Source organism: Hemiscyllium ocellatum, chromosome 42, assembly GCF_020745735.1.
Source record: "Hemiscyllium ocellatum isolate sHemOce1 chromosome 42, sHemOce1.pat.X.cur, whole genome shotgun sequence".
In the NCBI taxonomy this organism is placed as follows: Eukaryota; Metazoa; Chordata; class Chondrichthyes; order Orectolobiformes; family Hemiscylliidae; genus Hemiscyllium; species Hemiscyllium ocellatum.
Genome location: NC_083442.1, coordinates 28,719,374 through 28,746,939, shown reverse-complemented (window position 1 = coordinate 28,746,939; position 27,566 = coordinate 28,719,374). Strand labels below are relative to the sequence as shown.

Below are 27,566 nucleotides of genomic sequence, written 5' to 3'. Positions count from 1 at the left end.
GTAACTGCGAGTGTTATGGAAGTCACTCCCCTTCTCTCACATGAGGCAACACTTCTCTGCCGTTTGCTTGAAGTCTTGCAGAGTTGCTTGAGCTTTGTTTTTCAAATGGTCAAGGTCAAGGTTCTGAATGTTGGCCAGCTGCCCCAACACCGAGTCCTTCTCTGCCTCCTCTTCGTTATCCTCTTCGATCATTTTAGCCAACTCCTTTGGCAGTTCCACGTCCCCACCGGCCAACTGGATTTGGTTTTCATCCAATTCGCTCTGGGAAGAACAAAAATTCATAGTAATACCCACAGTGCTTTAAAGCCTGATCAATCCACCAAATATATGGCTGTCTCAGAAACCACACCTTGGCTAATTTAACACAGCCAATGGTTAAAAGGAAAATACTGTGGATGCTGGAGATCTGAAAGAAAAGCAGAAAGTGCTGGAGAAACTCACTCCAACCCTTTGGACTTGAAACATTAACTTTGTTTCTCTCTCCATAGGTGCTGCCAGTCCTGCTGAATTTCTCCAGCACTTTCTGTTCTTATGCATAAACATACATGACAACATATAAACAGCTGTAAGCAATAGCAAAACGCTCATTGTCTTGGTTATTAATAGAAGAAATAAGGCAAACAATAGCTTTGACAGGGGATTAAATTCAGTAAATTACTATCCACAACAACTCCACTTTGACAGTCAAGGTCAAATTACAAGGTTGAGCTTGTTTCTACTTCAGGTTCTGGATTACCTTTTAATTAATCTCTTAATTGCAGGATCCTGAAACCACCCCCTTAACGACACATCAAACCTGCTTGCAACAGCACTCAAGCAAATTTACACTTTCAGCTCCTTCAATTGTTCTGATACATTTTTAACTTGGAAAAGTTTATTCTTTCTTTCTCTATGTTAGAACTAATGTTCTTTCTCAGTGTCACCTACATTGTCCCAGGACACTCTTCTGTAACCTTGCCCCTGTGAACTCAGGAGGAGAAAGTAATCTAGAGATGACTGTTATTAGATGGATGGAGTGCTGGAGCCAGAGTTGCACAGGGTTTTCTTGTGCAGCTCAGAGAGGCACCCCTGTTTATCTTCTCTTCCATCCTAAGCTGACATCCACAGAGAAAGCAAGCTCATGTTTCATGTCAAGATGACACCTCATCAGAGCTGAAGAGACATCAAGACTCAAAACATTAGCTTGCTTTCTCCCCATGGATGCTACCTGACCCGCTGTGATCTCCAGCCCTACTTGCTTTCAGTTCAGATTCCAGTAATTTGTTCCCAACATCCAAAGGCTGTGACCATCGTGCATGGTATCAGTAACAAAGGTGCTATGCCTTTATATAAACTCCTTTGTCTGTCATTTAAGTAATCTGTTTAATTTAACTGATTAGATTAGATTACAACAGAAATTGCATCTCTTAGATTACTTACAGTGTGGAAACAGGCCATTCAGCCCAACAAGTCCACACCGGCCTGCCGAAGAGCACCCACTCAGACCCATTCCCCTACATTTGCCCCTTCACCTAACCTGCACATTTTTGGATTGTGGGAGGAAACCCACGCAGACATGGGGAGAATATGTAAACTCCACACAGTCGCCTGAGGTGAGAATTGAACCCGGGTCTCTGGCGCTGTGAGGTAGCAGTGCTAACCACTGTGCCACCGTGTCACCCAATTAGATTAGAACGGGTTCATTCTTTACTGAAATAACAGAAACATCTCAGACAAACCGAGAAGCACCTTGCTATCTTTCTCAACCACCATCGTGATTGATTTAGACTAATTTATTCCCCATGTTTCGGGCATAAGCCCTTCATCAGTCCATCTTCCGCAACTACACTGGCACCACCCCCCACCTTTTCCTCCGCTACATCGATGACTGTATCGGTACTGCCTCGTGCTCCCACGACGAGGTTGAACAGTTCATCAACTTTACTAACACCTTCCATCCCGACCTTAAATTCACCTGGACTGTCTCAGACTCCTCCCTCCCCTTCCTAGACCTTTCCATTTCTATCTCGGGCGAAAAAAAGATTCCTGATGAAGGGCTTATGCCCGAAACATCGAATTTCCTATTCCTTGGATGCTGCCTAACCTGCTGTGCTTTAACCAGCAACACATTTTCAGCTGTGATCTCCAGCATCTGCAGACCTCATTTTTTACCCTAATTTATTCCCCATGCCTAGAAACTAATTATTCTGAAGTGTGTATCTGAATTCAATCTTCACCTTCGGCGGCAGATAATCAGGTGCAGGTATTTCAAGGAGAATGGGTCAAAAAGTAGATAAGGCAAAGATCAATTTGGCCATAGATTTAGTAAAAGCTTGCAGAACCTTAAGGGAACATGTGGCCCTCTCCTCATTTAAAAAGAAAATGTTTTTATGTTTATTTTTGTATTCGTGTTATTTTTATGAGTATATCTGAACAAACAGAGGTTATTTCTTGTACTCTAAAGAAAGTGTATACTCTAAGGGTATAAAGAAATCATAATGCTTCTCAAATTAATGGGAAAGATTTCAATGCATTATCACTGCATACAGATCCGTCAGAAGAAATGCAATGCAGATATACTGAGGAGGATGTAGATTAACAACAAGAGTAATCCCCCAACTGCTCTGAGGAGAGGTCAGATTAACACAAACAAATGCCATATGGAATGAAGAAGATTAAGGAAGGACCTCATCCAGGAGTACCATATATTAAGCAAAAAATGAAGATTAATACTTCAAGGGAAGACAGGCCAGGAGGACAAGGAGATGGCAGAATGAATTAGAGAAGAGATTAGTTAATATTTACTTGGTTAAGAAAAATCCTCAATCCTCAAACATCCATAAACATTTGGAATAACCTGTCAGGAAATGGAACAAGGAAAATCCTGAAATTTAGTATGGAGTTGCTTGGACCTTGATGGAATGAATGAGGGGCTGAATGACCCCGAGTATTGTACAATGTCATGGTTTGGAAGGACTTCATGACCACAGTACATTGAGCTCCACACAGTCAGGTGATCTCCATGGGTGGACACAATGAGTTCAGCACTAACCTTCAGAGGAAAATGTATTCTGTGCAGCCCTCAGGAGTTCTGGTAATAATGCCTGACTTTTAATGTAGTTTTGTGCTTGTTGCTCTTGTCCAAAAATATTGTGAAATAACAACAGTGCATTTTTGTAAAGCCTTTGGAAGGTAGTGCAATCCTTTACCAATCATCATTAGATAGGCCCTAGACAAAGGATAGAGAAAGGAAGGTTGATGGGCACAAACTCCCTCAAACGCCACTTACTCTGAATCACATTCTGGGCAGAAGTGGCAGACCACACAATGAGTGGCATAAATGAGACCCATAATTCTGAACCAAAGTCAATACACCTCCAGTAGCAGACTGAACACTCTTTCAAGTCCAAAGGGAATGTAATCTGTGAGAATTGTGAAATGTTCAGACTGCCCGTGTTTGAGAAGTCAGGATTGGGGGTGGTGGGACAGGTGGCGGTGGTGTGGGGAGGGGAGTTTGATATGAAATTGTGGTAAATTTTAATTCAGTTATACACATATAGGTAAATGGCTTAACTGTTTGGTTAAATCTTAGTGGGAGATGTATAAAATCATGGGTCTGAAGGAGTTAATATTCATGTTACATTGAGTGTTAGTTATTACACTCTCTATGAGTGGGATCTGAGAGTTCAACAGTAATCTTCATAAGGAGTAGACTTTGTATAATTCCCAACACATCTAGTAATGCTGCCTAACTGGTAAAGTAATTGCTCGCATGCAATAAATTATTGACTATTTTCTGTTCTATAAAGCGTGATAATGCTGGGGCTTTAAGACATGTTTTGCTCTGTTTTCTTTTAGCGAGAGGTTGGGGGGGCAATACTGAGCAGTCTGTAAGAAGATAAAGAACTTGTGAGGCCTTGTGTTCTTCTTTTATGTTGGACCAATAGAAGCAGCCTGAATGGTGTGGTCAGGTACTCACAGATCCAGGATGTTTAGTTTCCATTTCATGAGTTGCTGTGGTGGGTTTGAAGACATGCAAGCTATTTTTCCCTCTCTCAATACCATCCAAAAGCTGAGGACGTTCTTCCAAGGTGCTGCATTACACATGAGACAAAATCTATTTTCTGAATATTTTCTTTGCGCCACAGGGTGTGTTTATGGGATGTTACTATATTAGAACAGTTAATTAGGAATAGTTACTGTATTTATTATTCTATTAAGTTTTCCAATAGATTTAAGTTATTCTAAGTTCTTCTTTCTTTTGTTGTATTTTAACTACAGTGTTTTGAATAAATTATGCTTTGCTTAACATCAAGTAGTTTGACCAATGAAATTGCATCTGGAATACAGCACTTTACATTTACCTTTAAAATAAGAAAAAGTTAGCATCAACGCTACCTCCTTTATATATTTTGAGGGGGTCTGGTCTGGTCCATAACAGAATACTCCATAATGGTGTATCCTGTACCACTAATCATTAGAGAGGCCATAGATTAAGTGGAGACAAAGATGTCTGGTGTCATCAACATATCTTAAACAAGTCTTACTCTCAGCCACATACCGACAGAGAGGCACATACCATCAGGTGCCAGTAGTGACAATCAAAAGGATTGACACAAATTTCTTTAGTTTTTTTCACACATCCTTTTCACACTAGCAAAGAATAATCTGATCAGGGACAGTCATTACGGCTTTGTGAAGGGTAGGTCGTGCCAAATGAATCTTATTGACTTTTTTGACAAAGTGACCAAACAGGTAGATGAGAGTAAACCGGTTGATATGGTGTACATGGATTTCAGCAAGGCGTTCGATAAGATTCCCCACAGTAGGCTATTATACAAAATGCAGAGGAATGGGATTGTGGGAGACATTGCAGTTTGGATCAGTAATTGGCTTGCTGAAAGAAAACAGAGGGTTGTAGCTGATGGAACATGTCATCTTGGTGTCCAGTTACTAGTGGTGTGCTGCAAGGGTCGGTGTTGAGTCCACTGCTATTCGTCATTTTTATAAATGACCTGGATGAGGGCTTAGAAGGGTGGGTTAGTAAATTTGTGGATGACATTAAGGTCGGTGGAGTTGTGGACAGTGATGAAGGATGTAGTAGGTTGCAGAAAGACATAGGTAGGAAGCAGAGCTGGGCTGAGAGGTGGCACATGGAGTTTAATGTGGACAAGTGTGAGGTAATACACTTTGGCCAGAGTAATCAGAATGCAAAGTACTGGGATAATGGTAAGATGTTGCCTGGTATGGAAGGAATGTCTTACGAGGAAAGGCTGAGGGCCTTGAGGATGTTCTCGTTAGAGAGAAGAAGGTTGAGAGGTGACTTAATAGAGACATACAAGGTAATCAGAGGGTTAGATAGGGTGGACAGGGAGAGCCTTTTTCCAAGTATGGGAACGGCAAACACGAGGGGACACAACTTTAAAGTGAGGGGAGTTAGGTATAAGACAGATATCAGAGGTAGTCTCTTTACTCAGAGAGTAGTAGGGTATGGAATGCTTTGCCTGCAATGGTAGTAGATTCACCAAGTTTAAGTACGTTTAAGTCGTCATTGGACAGGCATATGGACGTACATGGAATAGTGTAGATGAGATGGGCTTCAGATTAGTATGACAGGGCGGCGCAACATCGAGGTCCGAAAGGCCTGTACTGCTGTAATGTTCTATGTTCTATGTTCTATATTTTTATCATGATGTGCACTGCTCAATAAACTTAAAACAAGAATCTGTCAATACTCCAGGAATGATAGAAATAGGATTGTGGAGTTGTAGTTTCCTACAGTCCCAGTTAATATCCGTAGGTGCCAGTCTTGGACTGGAGTGAACAAAGTTCCACATTAAAACAGTGCGCAGGAAAATTGAAGATGCGGGCACGAAGATCAGGTAAAATTAATCAGTGAAATATAGCCCAAAGCCAATGATAGAATAATAACAACAGCAACAACACTATCCTAAAAACCTTGAGAAAAGCTGGATAAAATATCATACTGATGTTAGCATCAAAGCGAAAATAAACAACTTACCTTCGGGAGCTTGTACTTGTCCCTTAAATGGGTTCTCAATGTTGCTCGTTCTGCCTTTTTTTGAGCAAAATTGGCATCACGCTCCATCCTGTAATTAAATATATATTTAGAGCCACTTGATATCCATAGTCAGCAGAGCCGACAGTTGATCGTAAGTATAAGGAGGATTTGGTATGGTGCTCCAATGTAACAATTTAGACTATGCCCTAGCATTAATCTAGATTTACATCTGTGTGGCAAGTTTCCAATCTCATATAATTCAAAGCACAGAAACAGTCATTGCACCCAATAAAATCTACTATGTAGCCTACTCTTAACCCTTTTACATTTAACCCCATCGACAAATCCTTTTGTTCCTTTTTCCCTTGAGTGGTTATCCACTTCCCTTCAATTAATCTATACCATTCTGTCAACAAATCAGGGTGCTATAGCGTTCCACATTCTCATGAATTTCTAGCTAAGGCATTTTTTTTTAATTTCAATAATAGAGTTAGTCTTCACAATCTTTGGGTATGGCCCTTAGTTCTGGCCTCTCCTGCAAGTGAAGTTCGCTTTTTGATTTTGTTTTATTTGATTTGATTTGTCTCAGTCTCATGTACCTAAGTAGAGTGAAAAGCTTTGTTTTGCGAGTAATACAGGCAGATCATAGCAAGCCAGGATGAAAAGATCAAAGGGGTCTACATTAACACTATCAAAGCCTTTAACCATCATAAAGACTTCAGCGATGGTGTCTTGGTTTTTCAAGCCAAAAAACAGAGTCACAGCCTGATGAAGTTATCCTGATTAGTATAACCTCGCAGATTTTGTATCATTTCAAATAGTCTTTAGTGTAATGTCTCTTCACCAGTGCCTGTATGTGAATTGAGCTGCTATAGGGACTGAGGCTGAATTTGGTAAATCTGGCAGACAGCAATCCTCCACCTCTCCTACCCCCCTCCCCCCCAGCACAGTCTGGGACAAAATACAACTTTGGGAGTGCTTTACTCCAGGTATGAAGAAGCAGCACAAGGAGGATGTAAGAGCCTGCCAATACGACCAAGCCTGTCAGAGGGATTTGTTTCTTCCCTGTTTCTCAGCCAGCATAACAAATGAGACAGCAACAGCGTAGGGAGTGGGGGGATCTTTAAGTGGGAGGCTGTGGTCAACTTCCAGTTCAGGCCTAACCCCTGTCTGGCCTAAATTCCCGCCTTGAATGCCTGATTGCTCGCATAAACGTAAAATTGTCATAGTCTGACCAGACTTTGGGGCTGATCTGTCATTAGGAAGAGATGACTGCTGGTGGTTTAACCTGAGGGTCACCACACCTCAGGCAAGGGGAGAGGTTGAGATGGAGAGTCCGTCATGGTAACCTTAGCCTGACGCGGGAATCGAACCCACGCTACTGGCGTCACTCTGGATCACAAACCAACCATCCAGCCCTCATATCTCTGACTGACCTTTCTGCCAACTGGTCGGTTTGATACTAGGGACACCATGGTGATGCAGTGGGGGCAGGGCTAATCCGATCACCCTTTCCATTCCACTTTGCTTTCCCTGCCAGAAATCCAGCCCATAGAGTTTGCATGTTCTCCCCGTGTCTGCGTGGGTTTCCTCCGGGTGCTCCGGTTTCCTCCCACAGTCCAAAAATGTGCAGGTTAGATGAATTGGCCATGCTAAATTGCCCGTAGCATTAGGTGAAGGAGTAAAATGTAGGGAATGGGTCTGGGTGGGTTGCTCTTCCGAGGGTCGGTGTGGAGTTGTTGGGCCAAAGGCCCTGTTTCCACATTATGAGTAATCTAACCTAACCTAATCTAATCAAATCAATATCTTTCACAGTCAGTGAAGGGTAAGTGAAAATTAAGAATGATAGGGGAATCTTGCAGGAAGAACTGGACAATATGCTAATCTTTATGGGTTGTGTAAGTTGCAGTGGGTAGCATTTAAATAGAGTTGTTAACTCACTTAAAATGAATGTGCTCGTGACTATGTTACAGATACAAAATAGCTCTACACAAGGAGGAAGAGTAACTGGCATTGACCCCAGAGACTGGAATATGCAAGCAGCTACAATGACCTTTTCAGATCATTTCCTCATTGTACCTAAATTGTATCTTAAAAAGACAGGCCATACCAGCTGCTAAATGTCACAACCAAGTATAAATGCTGGTACATTAAATAGCATTGTAAACATCTAAAAAAACTGATGAAGAAGTATTGAAAAGAGAAACAGACAGGTTAACTGAAAGCAATGTCAGTTCTAATAACTTATACAAACATCTCTTTAGATGCAAATTAACTTCCATTTGACACAGGGTTTGAGGGTCAGGTTTGCAACATTGGCCATGGTTTTACCTCAATCTACATGAACAATTCCCATCTTTACCAAAGTACTGTAACAATGAAGTGATTATGTAGCTTATATTTGAAATTATTTTCTTATTCCCGGCTTAGCGGTACAGTGGAATGTCTGAACAATTTCCCTTATAATTATTGGTTGTATTCTACAACAAGTTTTTTGACACTGTGAAATGAAAGTGAAGATTCAATGAGTCTTTGCACAATAGCACCAAGCTAAAAGTTGTCTGCTTTGTTTATGTCTGACTGTGTTATAGGATTCAAGCCAACTGTTAAAATATGCTCATATTTTCAAAGTGTGCTTCATTCCTTAACACTTTAAGAGGCATTTGGATGGGTGTATGAATAGGAAGGGTTGGAGGGATATGGGCCGGGTGCTGGCAGGTGGGACTAGATTGGGTTGGGATATCTGGTCGGCATGGACGAGTTGGACTGAAGGGTCTGTTTCCACGCTGTATATCTCTATGACTCTGTGACAAACTCAATGTCTGACAACCACATTTCACAGATTTGTATTAAATAACCAACTTGATGTGCTTTCTCCCCCCAAAGTTTCCCCTTCATGTTGCTGCCACACACTATTCAGCTAAAATGCCAAATGTGCAACTTGCAATCACTTAACCCTTTGCTTCCTGCTCTGTAATATGTTGATCAGATAATCAAAATGACCCACTGTTAGGGTGTATTTAGTACAGGTGATGGGAGTTTCACCTGTCAGCTGGTGAATGGGCAGGTGTTCTTTTGTCATCTTCCTTGGGAAAGGCCTGTGTATTAAGTGCCTCTCAGTCACTTCACACAAAAGTAGGCAGTGGGCTTTCACATGGATCAAGGACCATCAGGAGGGGAAATGATGCCAGCAAGAACAAACTGCCAAATGGTGCCACCAATGAACAGCCAGATCATTGAGTCCAACTGAGAACCAGTCCATTACTCAACAGTGCCATGAAGAGTGGTGGAAGTTGTTGGTATTGCACCCACCAAAGGACCAAGATCAATGAGGGACTCCAAGCCAAAATGAAGTCTTGGAAGTATCGCAGGATGGGGATCACAGAATGGTGGACGGTTATCAGCAGCAAGGTTGGCATTGGTGGGGAACTTTGAGAGAGTGTCTTTCTGATGACAAGTTCCTTGTTCTTGTTCAGAAACAGAGTTCCTTCAAACAGAAGATCTCCATTTGTAGCTCAGAAGTAGGATTCCTTTTCAGGCTTCTTGCTTAATGACTGTCCTTGCTGATGTAGGTTGGAGACATTATGTTGGCATTAATCATGTCAGGGTAGCAAGGACATCAAAAAAACCTTCCAATTCTGAACTTTAATGAGTGTGTGTGTGTGTGTGGTGTGTTTAGATGACATCCTTGAAATCAAATGTACTGCTAATATCACAAATGAAAGTCAATTTCTGGGAAATGTCACTTGTTGTTATATAGAAACATTAACAAGGAAACTCCCAATAAACCTCTCCTCCATCAATGCAGCACACACCAAGTCAAGTGTCACAACTCACTGTGTCTTCCTGCTGCCAATAAAAATCCTTTAAATAAGCAGTTCTTTCCTTTTTTAAGTAAGTAACCAATTCTTTTGGTAGGATCTTAAATTATGCACATTATATATAATATTTTGGTAAGTAAGTGTTATGAGTAAATGAGTTTATTAGATTACATGATTTTTATTATTGGATCGAAATAACATATTAAAATAATGGAAGAAATTACAACCAAATGTTGGTAAAAAACTAAATCTATCATAGAATCATAGAGATGTACAGCATGGAAGCAAAGCCTTTGGTCCACTCATCCATGCCAACCAGATATCCTAAATTAATCTAGACACATTTGCCAGCATTTGACTCATGTCCCTCCGAACTCTTCCTATTCATATACCCACCTGGATGCCTTTTAAATGTTGTAATTGTACCAGCCTCCACCACTTCCTCTGGCTGCTCATTCCATACATGCACTATCCACAGCATGAAAACATTGCCTCTGAGGTCCCTTTTAAATCTTTCCCTCTAGTTTTGAACTCCCCTACTCTGGGAAAAAGACCTTGGCTATTCACTCTATCCATGTCCCTCATGATTTTATAAACCTCCATAAGGTCACCCCTCAGCCTCCAACACTCCAGGGAAAATAGTCTCAGCCTATTCAGCCTCTCCCTATAGCTCAAAGCCTCCAACCCTGGCAGCAACCTTGTTCTGAACTCTTTCAACTTTTATGCCATCCTTGATATCGGAGAGAGACCAGAATTGAACAAGTATCACAAAAGCGGCCTAACCAGTGTCCTGTACAGCCTCAACAAGACCTCCTAACCCCTACACTAAATGTACTGACCTATAAAGGCAAGCATATCAAATGCCTTCTTCACTCTCCTGTCTACCTGCAACTCTACTTTCAAGAAAATTAATAATTCCACAAAGATACAGTAAGTAACATTTTAGAAATCACTATCAAAACTGCCTTTCACTTGCAATAGTTGATGCAAGGAAAGCAAATACAGTCTTGTATAGTAATCAGGGCAATGTCAATCTCCAGTCCTGGTGTTGATGCATTGTCCGTATTCAAGTCATAGAGTCATAGAGATGTACAGCATGGAAACAGACCCTTCAGTCCAACCCATCCATGCCGACCAATATCCCAACCCCATCTAGTCCCACCTGCCAGCGCCCAGCCCACATCCCTCCAAACCCTTCCTATTCATATACCCATCCAAATCCCTCCTAAATGTTGTAATTGTACCAGCCTCCACCACATCCTCTAGCAGCTCATTCCATACACGTACCACCCTCTGCATGAAAATGTTGCCCCTTAGGTCTCTTTTATATCTTTCCCCTCTCACCCTAAACCTATGCCCTCTAGTTCTGGACTCCCCCGACACCAGGGAAAAGACTTTGTCTATTTATCCTATCCATGCCCCTCATAATTTTGTAAACCTCTATAAGGTCACCCCTCAGCCTCCGACGCTCCAGGGAAAACAGCCCCAGCCTGTTCAGCCTCTCCCTGTAGCTCAAATCCTCCAACCCTGGCAACATCCTTGTAAATCTTTTCTGAACCCTTTCAAATTTCACAACATCTTTCCAATAGGAAGGAGACCAGAATTGCACGCAATATTCCAACAGTGGCCTAACCAATGTCCTGTACAGCCGCACATGATTTCCCAACTCCCGGACTCAATACTCTGACCAATTAAGGAAAGCATACCAATTCCAATTGATGATGCGGATTGGTCTTTGCCACTACTCACGTTTAGTTCCCAATTCCATTTGATGAGAAAATATCATCACCAGGTTCTATATGTACATATTATACTCATGTCCTGCCCTAAACCGATGTGAACACACAAAAATCATGGCAATCAATTTTCCATATATTAAATGAGACTCATGCAGATATTTTTCTTGCAGACATTAATTTTTGAAACCAGAAGTGAGAATTACTTTTGGTAGCTCACCCTTTATGTTAACAATCATCAGATTATGATCATCAGATGTAATGTGATATGATGATAAAGCTGAAAAATGTGTTGCTGGAAAAACACAGCAGGTCAGGCAGCATCCAAGGAACAGGAGAATCGACATTTCTGACATAAGCCCTTCTTATGCCTGAAACATCGATTCTCCTGCTCCTTGGATGCTGCCTGACCTGCTGCGCTTTTCCAGCAACACATTTTTCAGCTCTGATCTCCAGCATCTGCAGTCCTCACTTTCTCCCATATGATGATAAAGGAAGATAAAGGTGGGACAGCAAGATTTACCAATTATCACCACAGAAATTGAATCTATTTGTAAAGTATGGACACACCTACATAAACTGATACTCACTTAAAATGGCAGGGAACAACCATTTGGACCCCTTTCTATATCATTTTAGAGCAACAACGCCATTTTACAATTGGCTTTAATCAAAAAACTATAAGTGTGATTCTAACACAACAGCTCTTTAAAGAATTACTAATCTCATCAGAGTCAACGAAGACATTCAGTGTATCATTCTACTCTGTATAAATCAATGCTGGAACTTTGATATTATATCTTCAGTTTTCTCATTAGGTAGGTGCTGTGATGCATCATATTTCAAAGCCCACACATGGGCCATTTGGTCAATAGTTAGGAAGTATTACATTTCCACTTAGGATAGCTTGAAATGAATTACTTGCAACTCACTGCTAAAATAAGCGTTGGCATTTCTCCCGGTCATCTTATGCACATAGCACCTCTTAAAACTGTAACCCTTATGACTGCGTAAGATGTCTGACAATAAAGGGCAGAAATATTAATGCACAGCTGGAACATTAGCCTTACAATATACTTCCAGGCTATCAAGATAGAATTTTCAAAGTAGCTACTTAAAATACGCATTGAATCAAGCAGCACAGAAACAGACCTTTTGGTCCAACCTATCCATCCCAATCATAATCCCAAACTAAACTAGTCTCAACTGCCAGGATTTGGCCCATATCCTGCCAAATATTTCTCACTCATGTACTTATGCACTTTTACCATTTTGTATAAAAATTATATCCTACCTTCTACGTTGTGACATAATCAATCATTATGACCCAAGATACTATTCCTCCATGCAACTGAGTTCCAGTTACAACAAAAGCAACTTCAGCTGTTGGAAATCTGAAGTAGTAGAAATTATCAGGAAGCTTGGTATGCCTGTCATGTGTGGAAGTAGAAAAACAGTCTTCAATATTTTTCGGAAGAAGCAACTGGAATGCAGAGTACTGGGTTCTTGGTAAGATTCTTTGTAGTGTAGATGAGCTGAGAGATCTCAGTGTCCATCTACATAGATCCCTGAAAGTTGCCACCCAGGTTGACAGGGTTGTTAAGAAGGCAAAGGGTATGTTAGCTTTTATGGACAGAAGGATTGAGTTTCGGAACCATGAGGTCATGCGGCAACTGTACAAAACTCTGGTGCGGCTGCACTTGGAGTATTGCATACAGTTCTGGTCACTATTATAGGAAGGATGTGGAAGCTTTGGAAAGGGTTCAGAGGAGATTTACCTGGATGTTGCCTGGTATGGAGAGTAGGTCTTATGAGAAAAGGTTGAGGGCCTTGAGACTGTTTTCGTTGGAGAGGAAAAAGTTGAGAGGTGACTTAATTGAGACATATAAGATAATCAGGGGCTTAGATAGGGTGGGCAGGGAGAACCTTTTTCCTTGGATGATGATGGCTAGCACAACAAGGCATAGCTTTAAATTGAGGGGTGATAGGTATAGGACAGATGTCAGAGGTACTTCATTGCTCAGAGACTAGTAGGGGCGTGGAATGCACTGCCTGCAACAGTAATGGACTGTTAGGGGCATTTTAATGGTCATTGGATGGACATATGGACGAGAATGGAATAGTGTAGGATAGATGGGCATCAGATTGGTTTTACAGTTTGGTGCAACATCGAGGGCCGAAGGGCCTGTACTGCGCTGTAATGTTCTATGTTTTAATTCTGTTTTTCTCTCCACAGATGCTGTTTTGAGTAATTCAATCTATTTTTAAGAAATCCACTAACAGGGTGTGTGCATTGCTAGCTAAACCAGCATCTATTGGCCATACCTAACTGCGCAGAGGGCTGTCAACTATATGCAGTGGATCTGAAATCACATGTAAACACGATCAGGTACCGACAGCAGTTTCCTTCCCTAAGAACATTAGTGAATCAGATTAGCTTTTCCAATAGTTAGCAACAGTTTCACTGTAATCATTAAACTCTTAATTCAACATTCTATTGAATTCAGTTTCACCATCTACTGTGGCAAAATTTGACACCATGTCCCCAGAATAGATAATATGATGAGGAAATTGCCCCACTGTTCTAGTTCATGTTGTCAGGAATGAAAATACAGTCTGGATGGGAAATAAAAAGTCAGGTCAGGCAGCACCTGAAGAGCGGGAGAATTGACGTTTCAGGCAAGAGCCCTTCATCAGGATTTGAATTGTCAATTTTCCAGCTCCTCAGATGTTGCCTGACCAGCTGTGCTTTTCCAGCACCACACTCTCTACTATAACCTCCAGCATCTGCAGTCCTCACTTTCTCTTGAGGGAAATAAAGAGGTTCAAGCTTTTGTCTGACAAATGTACCAACTTTGTCACTGTTAAGGTGCTCCAGGTTCTCCTCAAAGCTGCACATTTTGAGAAGATTTGTAGCTCATGTTGAGGTTCAGGTTGTAAGTTTGCTCACTGAGCTGGCAGGTTTGTTTTCAGAAGTTTCATAACCATGCCAAGTAACATCATCCGGGAGTCTTTGGTGACGCGATGGTGTTCGGTCCTGCTTTCTATTTATCTGAATTGGTCTCTGAAGGTGGGTGATATAATTTCCAATTCTTTTTCTCAGAGGTTGGTAAATGGGATCCAAATCGCTGTGTTTATTGATGTATTTATTCTGGTTTAAATGTCAGGCCTTTAGGAATTCCCATGTGTATCTCTGTTGGCTTGTCCTAAATGGATGTGTTATCCCAGTCCAAGTGGTGTCCTTCTTTGTCTGTATGTAAGGATACTAGTGAGAGTGGGTCATGTCTTTTGGTGGTTAGTTGGTATTCATGTATCCTGGCGATTAGTTTTCTGCCTGTCTGTCCGAAGTAGTGTTTGTTACAATCCTTGCATGGTATTTTCTAAATGACATTTATTTTGCTCTTCATTGGTGTAGGGTCCTTTAAGTTCATCAGTAGCTGTTTCAGTGTGTTGGTAGGTTTGTGGGCTTCCATGATGTCAAGGGGTCAGGGCAGTTTAGTAGCCATCTCCAAGATGTCTTTGATGTATGGCGAGAGTTTCTGGGTTTGTTGTGCTTACTTGTTTGGGTTTGTTGTTTAAGAATCAGCAGACAGTGTTTATTGGGTACCCACTCTTCTTGAATATGCTGTATAGATACTTTTCTTCTGCTGCTTATAGTTCCTGGATGCTGCAATGTGTTGTGGTCCATTTAAACAATGTCCTGATGTAGCTCCATTTGTGGGTGTTGGGATGATTGCTTCTGAAGTTGAGTGTCTGGTCTGTGTGTGTTGCTTTCCTATAAATGCTGGTCTGCAGTTCTCCATTGACTGTTTGTTCCACTGCGACATCTAGGAAAGGGAGTCTGTTATTATTCTCTTCCTCTTTGGTGGCATTTATGCCAGTAAGGATGTTGTTAATGATATTGTAGGTTTCTTCTAATTTGTTCCATTTTGTGATGACAAAGGTGTCATCCACAGAGTGAGCCCAAAGTTTGGATTGTATCTCCTCAAAATTAATCAGTGCATAGCTATAACAATTACTCATAGAGTCATAGAGCATAGAAAAAGATCCCTTGGTCAAATCAGTCCATGCTGAACATAATCCTAAACTAAACTAATTCCACCTGCCTGCTTCTAACCCATATCCTTCCAAACCTTTCCAATTCATGTACTTACCTAAGTGTTTTAAAACTGTACCTGTATCCACCACTTCCTCAGGAAATTTCATTCACATGCGAACCACCTTCTGCGTAAACTTTTTCCCTCATGTCTTTTTCATTCTCTCTCCTCTCACCTTAACATTGTGCCCCCAAGTCTTGAAATTCCCCCATCCTATGGAAAAGACACCAACCATTAACCCTATCTATACCCCTCATGATGTTATAAACCTCTGTAAGGCCACCTCTCAACCTCCAACATTCCAATGAAAAGCCTCCCAGCCTATTCAGCCTTTCTTTATAACTCAAACCTTCCATCCCCACCACATCCTGGTATATCTCTTCTGAACCCTCTCCAGCTTAATAAAAATCTTCCAATAACTAGACAACCAGAACTGGACAAGTACTGCAGAAGAGACCTCACCAATGTCCTATCTGTCCACATGGAAAAGAGGTGATTTGGCTGCAATTTCATGATTAAAATAATGTTCATGATGATACTGGGGAGTAACCGTTTCCCATTCTAACATGCAATAATCTTTCTGCATGTGATTCTTCTTTACTGGAGCTTAATGTACTGTATGCAGCAGCACTTTAGCTGGTCTGATCAATAACAATTCAGCTCAGTTACTTGTTAAAGCCTTCTGCCTAATGAAGTCGACAGAAGCAACAACTCGACTATTTTGAAAATGCAATATCAGCCCTAATGTTTACTACATCAGAAGTGCTAATCCGTCCCAAGGAACTCAGCTGTTGGGGGCAGGGGAGAAGTGTGGGATGGGGGGTGGGAGGCAGAGTGGAGAGGGGGACGGTTAATCTCTTAATTCTTATATTAGCAGCCATACGGGCTAGGATATACACGGATCCCAACACTCCATTTTGACACTGGTAAGATTGTTTTTAAAACGTCAGACCCAAACAGGAGAGGGCGCAATTCTATGGGCATTAAATCAGATTGAGAGTTGGAACTGGCTTTTTTACCGAAAAAAAATTACAATAAACCCAGAAATTCTTTCAAGCTGCCATTGTCACCAATTGAAATAAACATCGTTCAACAAGGCCTCTTGCGTTGCAGTGGTAGTGTCCGTACTTCTGGAGCAGGTGGAACCTGAACCAGCTCTTCTGCTGCAGAGGGACACTACCACTGCACCACCCAGAGTTTCTATTGCACACTCTGGGGCAGGAGACCCAGGTTAAAGATCCACCTTCCCCAGTGGTAGGGACACTACCACTGCACCACACAGAGTTTCTATCACACTCTGGGGCAGGAGACCCAGGTTGAAGTGCCACCTTCCCCAGAGGTAGGGACAATACCACTGCACCACACAGAGTTTCTATTGTACACTTTGGGGCAAGAGACCCAGGTTGAAGTGCATCCTACTCCAGAGGTAGGGACACTACCACTGCACCATACAGAGTTTCTATCGCACCCTCTGGGGCAGGTGACCCAGGCTGAAGTGCATCCTACTCCAGAGATGCGTGGTAGAAATTCTGAACTGATGGACAATATCTTCCAGTGAGGCACAGGGGCATCTCTTTCAGGGCTTTTGACCTATCCTGTAATCTTCCCTCTGACAGGAACGGGGTGACTTACCCCTTCACTTGTAGGGACCAAAGGAAGGAATTTACTATCGAACGTTATTGTCGAGAACAAAACTCTTCAACTTGCCAGCGTAATTGAGTTGGAGAACACGTTGCCCTAAGTTCACCCTAGGACCCTTGCAACGTCACTGAATAGATTTGACCAGCCCTTCGTTAAGTGAGCCATCATTTAAGAGTGGTGGAATAGATAAAGTTTAAATGATAGATGTAGCAATCTGAGCCTGCTAGAATGTCCCCCCAGAACCCACATTCCCTCTCCCACTGCTCAGTTTCTGCGCAGTTCCCTTGAGGGGGAAATTGGTTAATCCCTCTCACCCTGCAAACTGAAACTCTGGGTGATGCTCAAAGCACATATCTTAGAGGCAAAAACAGAAATTGCTGGGAAACTCAACAAGTCTGGCAGCATCTGAGGACAGAGAAACAGTTAACATTTCGGGCTCAGTTCTGAAGAAGGGTGACTGGGCCCGAAACGTTAATTCTGATTTCTCTCCACAGGTGCTGCTAGACCTGCTGAGTTGTTCCAGCAATTTCTGTTTTTGCTTCTGATTTCCGGTATCTGCAATTTTGTGGGTTTTTTAGTTACATATTTTAGGATTAACTGGGGATTTGGACAGAAAGGCTTCTGTTCACGATCCAAACACCTTATTCTGAGCATCCCCCTGCAGAAAGTTGGCGTTTTATGTTTCAGAAGCCACACCACACATGTTTCTCTCCCCACACATGTTGCCGGCACCTGCTGAGTTTCTCCAGCACTTTCTATTTTTTATCTCAGACCTCCAGTATTTTGCTTTTACACCTTATTGTTGCTCCATTCCAAGGTAACATACAACACTGAACAGTCTATAGGAGCTCATTCCTGCAGATGCTGGAGTCTGTGCTGAAAACAAAAATGAAACGCTGGAGCTCTGATTTTTGTTTTCTGAAGAGTCTATAGTATGACTGTTTTACACGTCATATGGTCCATTTTACAGATTGCTTCCTTCCACAGTCGCCCTCTCATCTCCAGAACTTCACCAGTGAGCATTAAACAAAATGTGTTGACTAAATGTTTGAATCCCATGTCCTCTCACCCAGCTCCTATACTCAAGTGATGTCTCCCCTCCAGCCGCTCTCAGTCCATCACCATCAGGAAGCAGTGATCAATTCGGTTAAATTCTAATATCTCACACCCATCCCACACCCACGAACCCCCACCCCTCCCCCTCAATGGACCTTACTGCTGTGTACACCCTACTAGCTCAGTCAGCTGAGTTTACGCGGGAGAAAATTCGAGATTTTATGTAATGGCACAGACGTGGTGGGCCGAAGGGGCCTGTTGTTGTCTACTGTTCTATGTGAATCTAAGTCCAAAGATGAGCAGGCTAGGTGGATGATGCAGGGGATAGAGTGGAGGGAGTGGATCTGCGTGGGATGCTCTTTGAAGGCTCGGTGTGATGGGCCGCATGGCCTGTTTCCCCGCTGTTGGGATTCTATGAATGGTTTTATCTTCTGACCCGTGGTTTGTCACTGGTCTGGAACGCATTCCAAATGTCAATCCCAGATTCCATAGTTTGCCCATCAATATTCATTCACCAAATCCTAGGGGGTGCTATAAGCAAGCATAAAATAATATAGCACAGACCACGACCATTCGTTCCATCGTGCTCGTACCAGCCCTTCAAAAGAACTATCCAACACATCTGCATGCTCTGCTCCTTCTCAGTAGATTTTTTTTCACCTCTGCAAGTATTTGTCCAACTCCCCTTTGTATGTAACCCCGTCCCTTTCAGATTTATCAACCCTGACTGTAAATTAACTGTACATTTCCGTTTCCACTCTGGCCCATCTAGCAGTTTCCTCCAGCCTGCTTATTGGATTTATTTGTTGAATTTACTAGGAGCTGTTTTCTCAACTCCCGCCGTCAAACCCCGGTCGTGATGTTATAAAGGAAGACGGGAACTGACCACATGGTTACATTCGCACAGAAACATCCAGAATGAATCTGACTTTTCTCAAAAAATAAAAAAAGACTTTGCCCTTCCCGTGACTCTCTGACAGTCAATGGAGCACATGTGTTTACCCAGTTTGGCGCTGTATAAAGGCTGCAGGGAATTTATTCAAAGATCATCCGTGTGTCAAATGAAATCACAGCGACCCACAGTAATTCGGGTCCGTGCACGTCAAACCTACCGCCTTAAACGCCGTCTGCTGAAAATGTATCAAATAAACCCCCAGTTTGGACTAACTCAATGTTATTTGAAGTGCAACTAACTGTTAACCTTGTTTTAGCCAACATGACGTCTGTTACTTGTGAGCAGTCCCTTTTCTTAAAATAAAGCAGAAATATATACAACATGGATTGTTGTAATGAAATATAAAGTTTTGAAAGAGAAGTTGTAAAACCACCGATTATTTGCAAGCTATAGCATACAGTACACCGCAAGGAGTTGGGAAGCTAATTTTTCCAAGCTACCATCAGTTTGGAGGAAGAATCACTCGATCCGAAAGGCTAACTGATTTCTCTCCATATCTGCTGCCAGACCGGGCTGAGACTATCCCGTGAGTTGTTTTTGAGCTAATCTTTGGGAACGCTTTACCGAACATTTCAACAGCTGCTAACCTGGGCTCTGGGAGACATGGAAAAGAAACAGCTCAGAACCGTCCAGCATTGAAAAGGCCCTTCGGCCCATCAAGTCTACACTACTCACATCGCCTTGAAAGTTGGGAAATTTCAAGTGTTCATACAAAGGTTGTGAATTTACCCGCCTCCATTACCCTCCCAGACTGTGCATCCTAGAGTCCCAACATTCTTTGGGGGATTTTCTTCAGAACTCCTCTAAACCTCCTGTCTTTCACCTTAAAAGTGTGCATCTTGTCATGGCTTGATTGGCGAAACTGGAATCATAAAACCCGACATGGGCGAAATGACTGAAAGATAAGACCCCCCTGTAGTTTTGCTATGAGAATGTGGCGATACATTCATCCAAAGAACAGTCAGATATCTGCAGCCTCTGGCTCTGAGCTCGCTAATAGGAAGTAAAAGCCTTGGAGGGAACACAGAGGGGTGAGGGGTTCAGCTTTATGGGCAAACTGGGATTGTTCTCCTTGGAGCAAACTGGACCAAGTGGAAACATAATATTTCTGATGGTGGGGAGCCTGGGGGGATTATATTAAAAGGGTTGTGATGAGGCAAACCCTGCAAGTATCAAAAGTCATGTACTGAAAATAATTCACACAAAAATACAATAGGATATTCGAGCTTTTTTTTTACATCTAACGTTTTGTGGCCGAGAACTCAAAAGCTTAGGACAATTGCAAATGAACTAAAGGGGTTCTGGAGGAGAGCAATTTAGTCAGCAGTTTCAAAGAGCGAGTAAGTAGGATTGAATGCCCCCCTTGTTTGGGAGACAGCGTTTCTGATGAAGATTCTCCATCGAATAAAAAAGTTAAGACTTAGACACTAAAAGCAACACATTCGAAGTGTTGCAAAATATTTCAAAAAGGAGGGAGGGGGGTTAACCTCTTGATCCGCTGAAAATTGTTGAATCATTTCACTAACCATTTAATAACTCAATCATTTGGTAAGCATTGGGACGTGCAATGAGTTAAATTCAAATTAGAAAACCATCCATTTTAGATCATTAACTGTTTATTGCAGGGAGAAGGAGATTGACGGAGAATCCCAGCAGTTTAGTTTGTAAAAATAATCTCAATCTCGAGCACCCGTTTGGTACACCTTTACATTACTGACTAGAATCGCGTCAGTTGATGTTAGGACAATAGTGACATTTGAATTATTTCAGTTGAATACAGCGAATGAAGGCAAGGGGGAAACCATACACAGGAAAGGCGACTGTGTTTTAAAACTCCAACCGAATGAAACGGACATAAGGCTCTCTACATTACCATTGCTGTGTGAATGTTATTGTGGGATTGACAGGTTGGGAGCACTCCCTTGGCTGGGGTCCAAAGGGAAAACAATATCACTTACTTTTCTTCTACCAGCTGCCGTTGGTATTCCTCAAACTCCTCTCTTGTCATTCCCTGGGCTGCGGCTTCCGACTTTTCTCCCTCGCCCTTATCCTCGCCAAGTCCCCCAGTGAAGTTCTTCAACTGTCCGCCTACCATGTTCTTGACGATGAATGCCATGGCGCCGCCTTAAAGAAGTTGCCCGTTTTCAGGAGGTCTTTTGTTGAACAGCTCCCAGCGCAGCGTGTGTGTGAGTGTGTGTGTGTCCGCCTGCGTTGGTTTGTGGATGTGTTGGGAAGTGGGTGGGGGCGGTCGGATGAAGTTTCAGCACCACGCTCCTTGGACAGCGCTCCACGGAATGGACAGCTTTGGGGATTGGTGGACAGCCCGCTCTCTCCTCCCTCGCTCCCACCCTCGCCCCGGCAGCCAGTCACCGCTCTCCATCGCGGATCTCAAACCTGGATGAAGTTTGCTGTTTGGTTTGAAAAATCCGACAGACTACCCCACATGCAGCATGCTGCCGGGAACACACAGCAGGAGCTTGGGCATCTGAGAAGGAACCAAAAGGACTTGCCAAGGCAACAGGCACATTTCCAATCCTTACTAACATTTTAAGTGCTTAAAAACTAAAGATCAATTTTCAGCAAAACGGTAAAATCTATGGATTTAATTTGGATTTATCTTTTGTTTTCTCTGTCCCACTAATTTTGACTTGCCGGGTACTTAATAATCTCTCATTTCCACACCTATGTACATGATTAAAAGCTTCTGGTATCAATGCGCTGCAATTAAACTCTTGCAATCTTGCAGCACTGGAGCTACTCCTTCAGTGATGTCCTGAAACAACGTTTGTTCTCTGTTCTGCAAGAATAATGAGAAAATCCTATGTTGATGCCCCAAAATGAGCTTTATTTCAACCTTAGAATTTCCCAAAGATTTGCCGGAATAAAAGTGACACCAGATGAACCTTTAAATTGTCTTCTCTGCAATGACGAGGCAGTTGCTCAAGGGAGTGAGAATTGAGGAAGGGGTCTAAAGGATTCTGGGTCATCTTCTTTCTCTTCTGAACCCATCCGTGTAGAACACATCCTTCATGCATCCTCAGCATTTTCTACCAATTCAAAGTCAATTACTTTTATGAAGGTTACTAAGGCAAGGATAACTCCATTAAGTGCAGTTATTGACATTTCACTGAGTAGATTGCAGGGAGTCGAGAAAATGGAAGCCCTATGGTAAAGAACAACACTGATTTAAAACAACTTATTTCCAAAAGACTTGCATTTATAATTGAACTTTTCACAACTTCAAGAGGTCACAACTCATTGTACAGCCAAAGTACCTTTATTTTGGGAGAAGGGGGAGGAGATTTATGCACGGCAAGGTTCCACAAAAAGTAGTGACCAGATAATTTGGTCTTAAGTGTCGCTGGAGGGATAAATATTGACTAAATGAATGCGTCTTCTCTTCTTAGGGGTTGGGGACTCAAGGGATCTTAAAGCTACACCTGAGAACAGATGTTGCTTCGATTTAATGTCTCATGGCAAAGATGGCCCAGTAGTAGGGCAAGCACTCCCTTGATACACCATTGATGTGTTAGCCTCAGTTCTGAGCTCACTAAGGGAACTTAAAATCACAATCTTCTGAATAAAGTAACTGCATTGTGATTCCTTAATTAGTTTGACATACCAACCTCAGCTGTTATCTGGCCTGTTTCCACACTGTAAGTGGCCTGTTTCCACACTGTAAGTGGCCTGTTTCCACACTGTAAGTCTAATCTAATCTAATCTTAGGTAAGGGGTAAATGTAGGGGTATGGGTGGGTTGTGCTTCGGCGGGTCGGTGTGGACTTGTTGGGCTGAAGGGCCTGTTTCCACACTGTAAGTCTAATCTAATTTGGAACTTCTTGAGAATAAAGTGTTTGTTTGAGAATTGGTTAGTATGGTTAGTATTTAATATCTGCTTCTTGTTATATTTATATTTTGTTTCATGAGGTATGGATCATCACTGGCTAGCTCACCAGCTATTGTTTTTGAGAAGGTCAGCTGCCATCTTCAACTACTCCAGTCCACTTTTGGAATATTGCGTGCAATTCTGGTCTCCTTCCTATCAGAAGGATGTTGTGAAACTTGGAAAGGTTCAGAAAAGATTTACAAGAATATTGGCAGGGTTGGAGGATTTGAACTTTACAAAGAGGCTGTATAGGCTGTGGCTGTTTTCCCTGCAGCACCAAAGGCCGAGAGGTGGGCTTATATCAGTTTATAAAATCATGAGGGGGATGGATAGAATAAACAGACAAAGTCTTTTCCCTGGGGTGGGGGAGTCCAGAACTAGAGGGCATAGTTTTAGGGTGAGGGGGAAAGATATAAAAGGGAACTAAGGGGCAACTTGTTCATGCAGAGGGTGGTGCATGTATGATATGAGCTGCCAGACGAAGTGATGGAGGCTAGTACAAACACAGCTTTTATTTTTTTTTAAAGATATTTTTATTAGAAATTTAATATTTTGACAGATTTACAAAAATAAACAGAACTTTCAAGCACAAACATTAATATAAAAATAGATCTTAAATATATAATCATCAAAATTCAAAGGAATGATACTAAAGAAGAAAGAAAAACAATGAAACTCAGTTAACTACTAATCTAATCCACAATTATCCAGAGTGTATAGTTGAGTCACTTACATCCTTCAAACAAGAGAAAATGTTCTCTAATACACTCGTAACAGTATAATAAAAAGGAAACTATTTCCAAACAATAAGAACAAAAAAAATAAAACATGTTTAAATGGAGATCCTCCCCCTTGTTCTCAGGGGGCCTTACTTCCTTTCTAAAGGTCCACCATATCCTCTCCCAAACAGTGTCCCACCCTCAACCCGGGCGCTCCTTAATAGGATTTAGATATAATACCGAGCTAGAGTTGACAGTGAGCGCCCCACCCCCACCCCTCCCCACCCATACCTGAGTATATCTGATAGCATCAATGCCACGTACAAACACACATAACTATAAAATTACAACTCCAACAAATTACAGTTAAGTATAATAACATAAAATAGCAAGAGAAGACAACCCTGCTCCCAGAAGCAAAAGTAGAGTAAAGTATCCATTTCTCCCCACGGAGTGTGGAAGAGGCAAGCCAACATAAATTGTCTCTTACGATTTATTTAAACGAGTCTAAAAGTTCCTTAGCCTCTTCTGGTGATCTAAAATTATACTCGGATCCTTCGTGGGTAAAGCATAACGTCGCTGGGTAGCGTAAGGTGTATTGAATATTTAAGTTCTTTAGACATTTCTTCACCTCATCAAACGCCTTCCTCCTTCGGGCCAAAGCCGGGGAGAAGTCCTGAAATAACATAATCTTGGATCCTTCATGAATCATAGCTTTAGGATCCTTTCCAAGCTTTCTGGAGGCATCCAGGAGTATCTGCCTCTCCCTATAACTCTGCAGCCGGAACAGGACCGGGCGTGGGCGCTGGTTTGGGCCAGATCCGCGTACTGCGACCCGGTAGGCCCACTCCACCCTTACCCGGTCAGTTTCAGCCCCCAGGTTTAAAAGCTGGGGCAGCCATCGCTCCAGAAATGCTGCTAACTGTCCCTTCTCTTCTTGTTCAGGGAGGCCCAGAAGACGGATATTCTTTCTCCGATTTCTATTATCCAGGTCATCCATGTAGATTTCAAAGGCCCGGACTCTCTGCTCCAGAGCTCGCACCTGTTCTGCAGCTGTTTGTGCTGCAGCCTCGGAGGTCATGGCCTTTAGCTCCGCCCCCTTCACTCGGCCCTGTAATTCCTCGAGAGCCTGGCTGTACTTTTGTAGCTTTTCTTCGAATGCATTCCATCTCTGTCTGGATTCTGCGATGAAATTGACGAGTGTCGTTTCCAGCCTGGCAATCATCTCTACAAGGCCTGTTTTTACATCAGCTGCAGCCGGAGGAGGAGAGGAGGGTGGGGGAGGGGTCTTTGTTTTCTGAGAGCTGTGGGATCCCTTTGGTTTACTCATTATCCACTTAATATTAAACTGCTTAAATATAATAGTAAACAGCTAATTAAGGTTAGAAATTTTTTTTGGGTGGTTTGGTAAGTGTGGTGGGGGTGAGTAACTCACTTTACCCAGGTTTTGGGAAGAGCACTGTAAACTCAGACTTGCTGAGTCGCCGCCATCTTGGATCTCCAAACACAGCTTTTAAAAGGCATCTGGATAGGATATATGGATAAAGAGGGATATAGGCCACGTGCTGGCAAATGGGACTAGATTAGATTAAGATATATGGTCAGCATGGACGAGTTGGACCTAAGCATCTGTTTCCATACTGTACATCTCTATGACTGTTTGTGGTGTAGGTACATGCAGACTTCTAGTTGGGCAGGGAGTTCCATGATTTTGACCCAGAGACAATGAAGGAATGATGGTCCAGTTCTAGGCCAGTATGAGGTGTGGCTTAGAATTAAACTTACGTGTGCTTCCATATTCTGCTGGCCTGTCCTTCTGAGTAATAGAGGTCACAGGTACTTGTCAATGAAGAATTGGTGAGTTGTTGTAGTGCATCTTAAATATGATACTCATTGCAGCCACTCTGCGTTGGCAGTGGAGGAAGTTAATGTTTATGATGATGTATCAAGTAATGGCATGTCAATCAAAGGTCTGCTTTGCCTTGATGGTGTCAAGCTTCTCGGGTTGCACTGCAGCGGATGCACTGATAGATAGTGAGTTAGTTGCTGCAGAACTCCCAGAATCTGACCTAAATTGTACCCCAAGTATTTATGTGGCTGGTCTATTTCAGCTTCTAGCCAATAGTAATCACCAGGATGTTGACAGTGAGGGATTCATTAATGGCAATGTAGTTGAATATCAAGTTGACATGGTCAGATTCTCACTTGTTATAGATGCTTATTGCCTACTTGCCACTCTTCAGTCCATGCCTGAGCATTGTTCACACCTTGTTGAATATTGACACAAACTACTTCAGTATCTGAGAAGTTGCAAATAGTGCTGAACTTGTACAATCAGGGAACCTTGTCACTCAGGTATTAGTGTTCAATGGTCATGTAAGGGACCCCATGTATTGTGAAAATACAATAAAGACAACATCACACACACAAACCAAACAAGATTGCACACCACTTATTGTCAATGGTCATATCAATAAACTTTAATGTATCCACATAAACTGGAACAGAAAACTACAACTGAAACATATGGGAACAGGAATTTAATCCCACATGCCTGTTTAGCCATTAATTAAAATCGTTGGTGATCTATGATTTAACTCCGCAAATCTGCATTTTTACAATATCCTTCAACGTTAGGATAACAAGAATATACCAACCTCAGGTTAAAATTTACAATTGATTCAACATCAGTCACTGTTTGTGCTAGAAATGTTTGAAACATTTACTAGCCTGTGTTTGTAGATGTGTTTCTTACATTTTACAAATTGCAATAATTTAGCATTCATTTGACAAATAAATAGAATCATGTGTATCATTAAGAATAGTTATCATTCTTTTTGAACAATTAGCTTATGTATCAATTTAACCAGCACTAAAACAAGAAGGAATGTTAATAGTTAGACAATATGTCCAGCTCTCTAATCTGTGCAAATGAAATATTCTAGCACTAGAAAGATAAAAAATCCCATAAATAATTATTTAGTAATTGATTCTAAACTCCTTCTCCTCTCTCTCAAAATCCACATGTGCATTTGCACTTCAATTCTTGCGAATTAAAGAGAAAGCAATATAAGCTGACATTTCTTTGCATAGCTAGTGGTGATATTCTACATCTAAGATGTCCAACAGGTAGTTTGGGTAGGGTTCAAGGATAAAATAATAACCATAGAATTCTCTTTGAAACTTGGAGAACATGCCTCTCCAATTCAACTAACACCATAAATAGATTAGCTGGTCATATATATCATTGTTTCCTGTGTGATGTTGCTGTGTGTACAATATAATGCTTCTATTTGAAGTGTTTCTAGATGCAGTTCTTTTTCCAACTCCACATGATAAATGCAAGTTTATTTTCCTTTCTTTTCATTACAGGCAATTGTCACAAGTATTTAACATAAATTAGGGGTGCAGCTGAAATTGTGCATGGTCTCAAAATACACACTGAAGGTGTAATTAAAATGGCTACATTAAGTCACTATTCTTGGTTTGAACAGACATGGTTGTGTTATTTGTATAATGCTCATTTTGGTATGTGTAGCATAGCCATAAATGGTTGGGATTAATTGTATTCATGCATTCCCCCCTCTCCTGATTCTGTAGTTCATAGCAAAGAAATAATGACTGCCATTCATAATGCTTTCAACAATCCAGAGAT

The 27,566-nt window shown here is 41.9% G+C and overlaps 1 protein-coding gene across 1 annotated transcript; it reads right to left on the bottom strand.

Moving 5' to 3' along the window:
• Positions 1 to 36: 36 nt before the first annotated feature.
• On the bottom strand, positions 37 to 21,423 carry LOC132834832 (complexin-3-like). Its single transcript, XM_060853903.1, has 3 exons — positions 21,266 to 21,423; positions 6,002 to 6,089; positions 37 to 261 (listed from the first exon to the last, which is right to left on the bottom strand). Exons 1-3 carry the CDS (start codon positions 21,421 to 21,423, stop codon positions 37 to 39), a joined length of 471 nt encoding a protein of 156 aa, XP_060709886.1.
• Positions 21,424 to 27,566: the final 6,143 nt, after the last annotated feature.

Coding starts and splice junctions, on each gene's coding strand:
- LOC132834832 (XM_060853903.1), bottom strand. CDS start 21,423: ATGGCATTCATCGTCAAGAACATGGTAGGCGGACAGTTGAAGAACTTC. Junction 6,090..21,265: donor CGGCAGCTGGTAGAAGAAAA/GTAAGTGATATT, acceptor ATTTAATTACAG/GATGGAGCGTGATGCCAATT. Junction 262..6,001: donor ACAAGTACAAGCTCCCGAAG/GTAAGTTGTTTA, acceptor TGTTCTTCCCAG/AGCGAATTGGATGAAAACCA.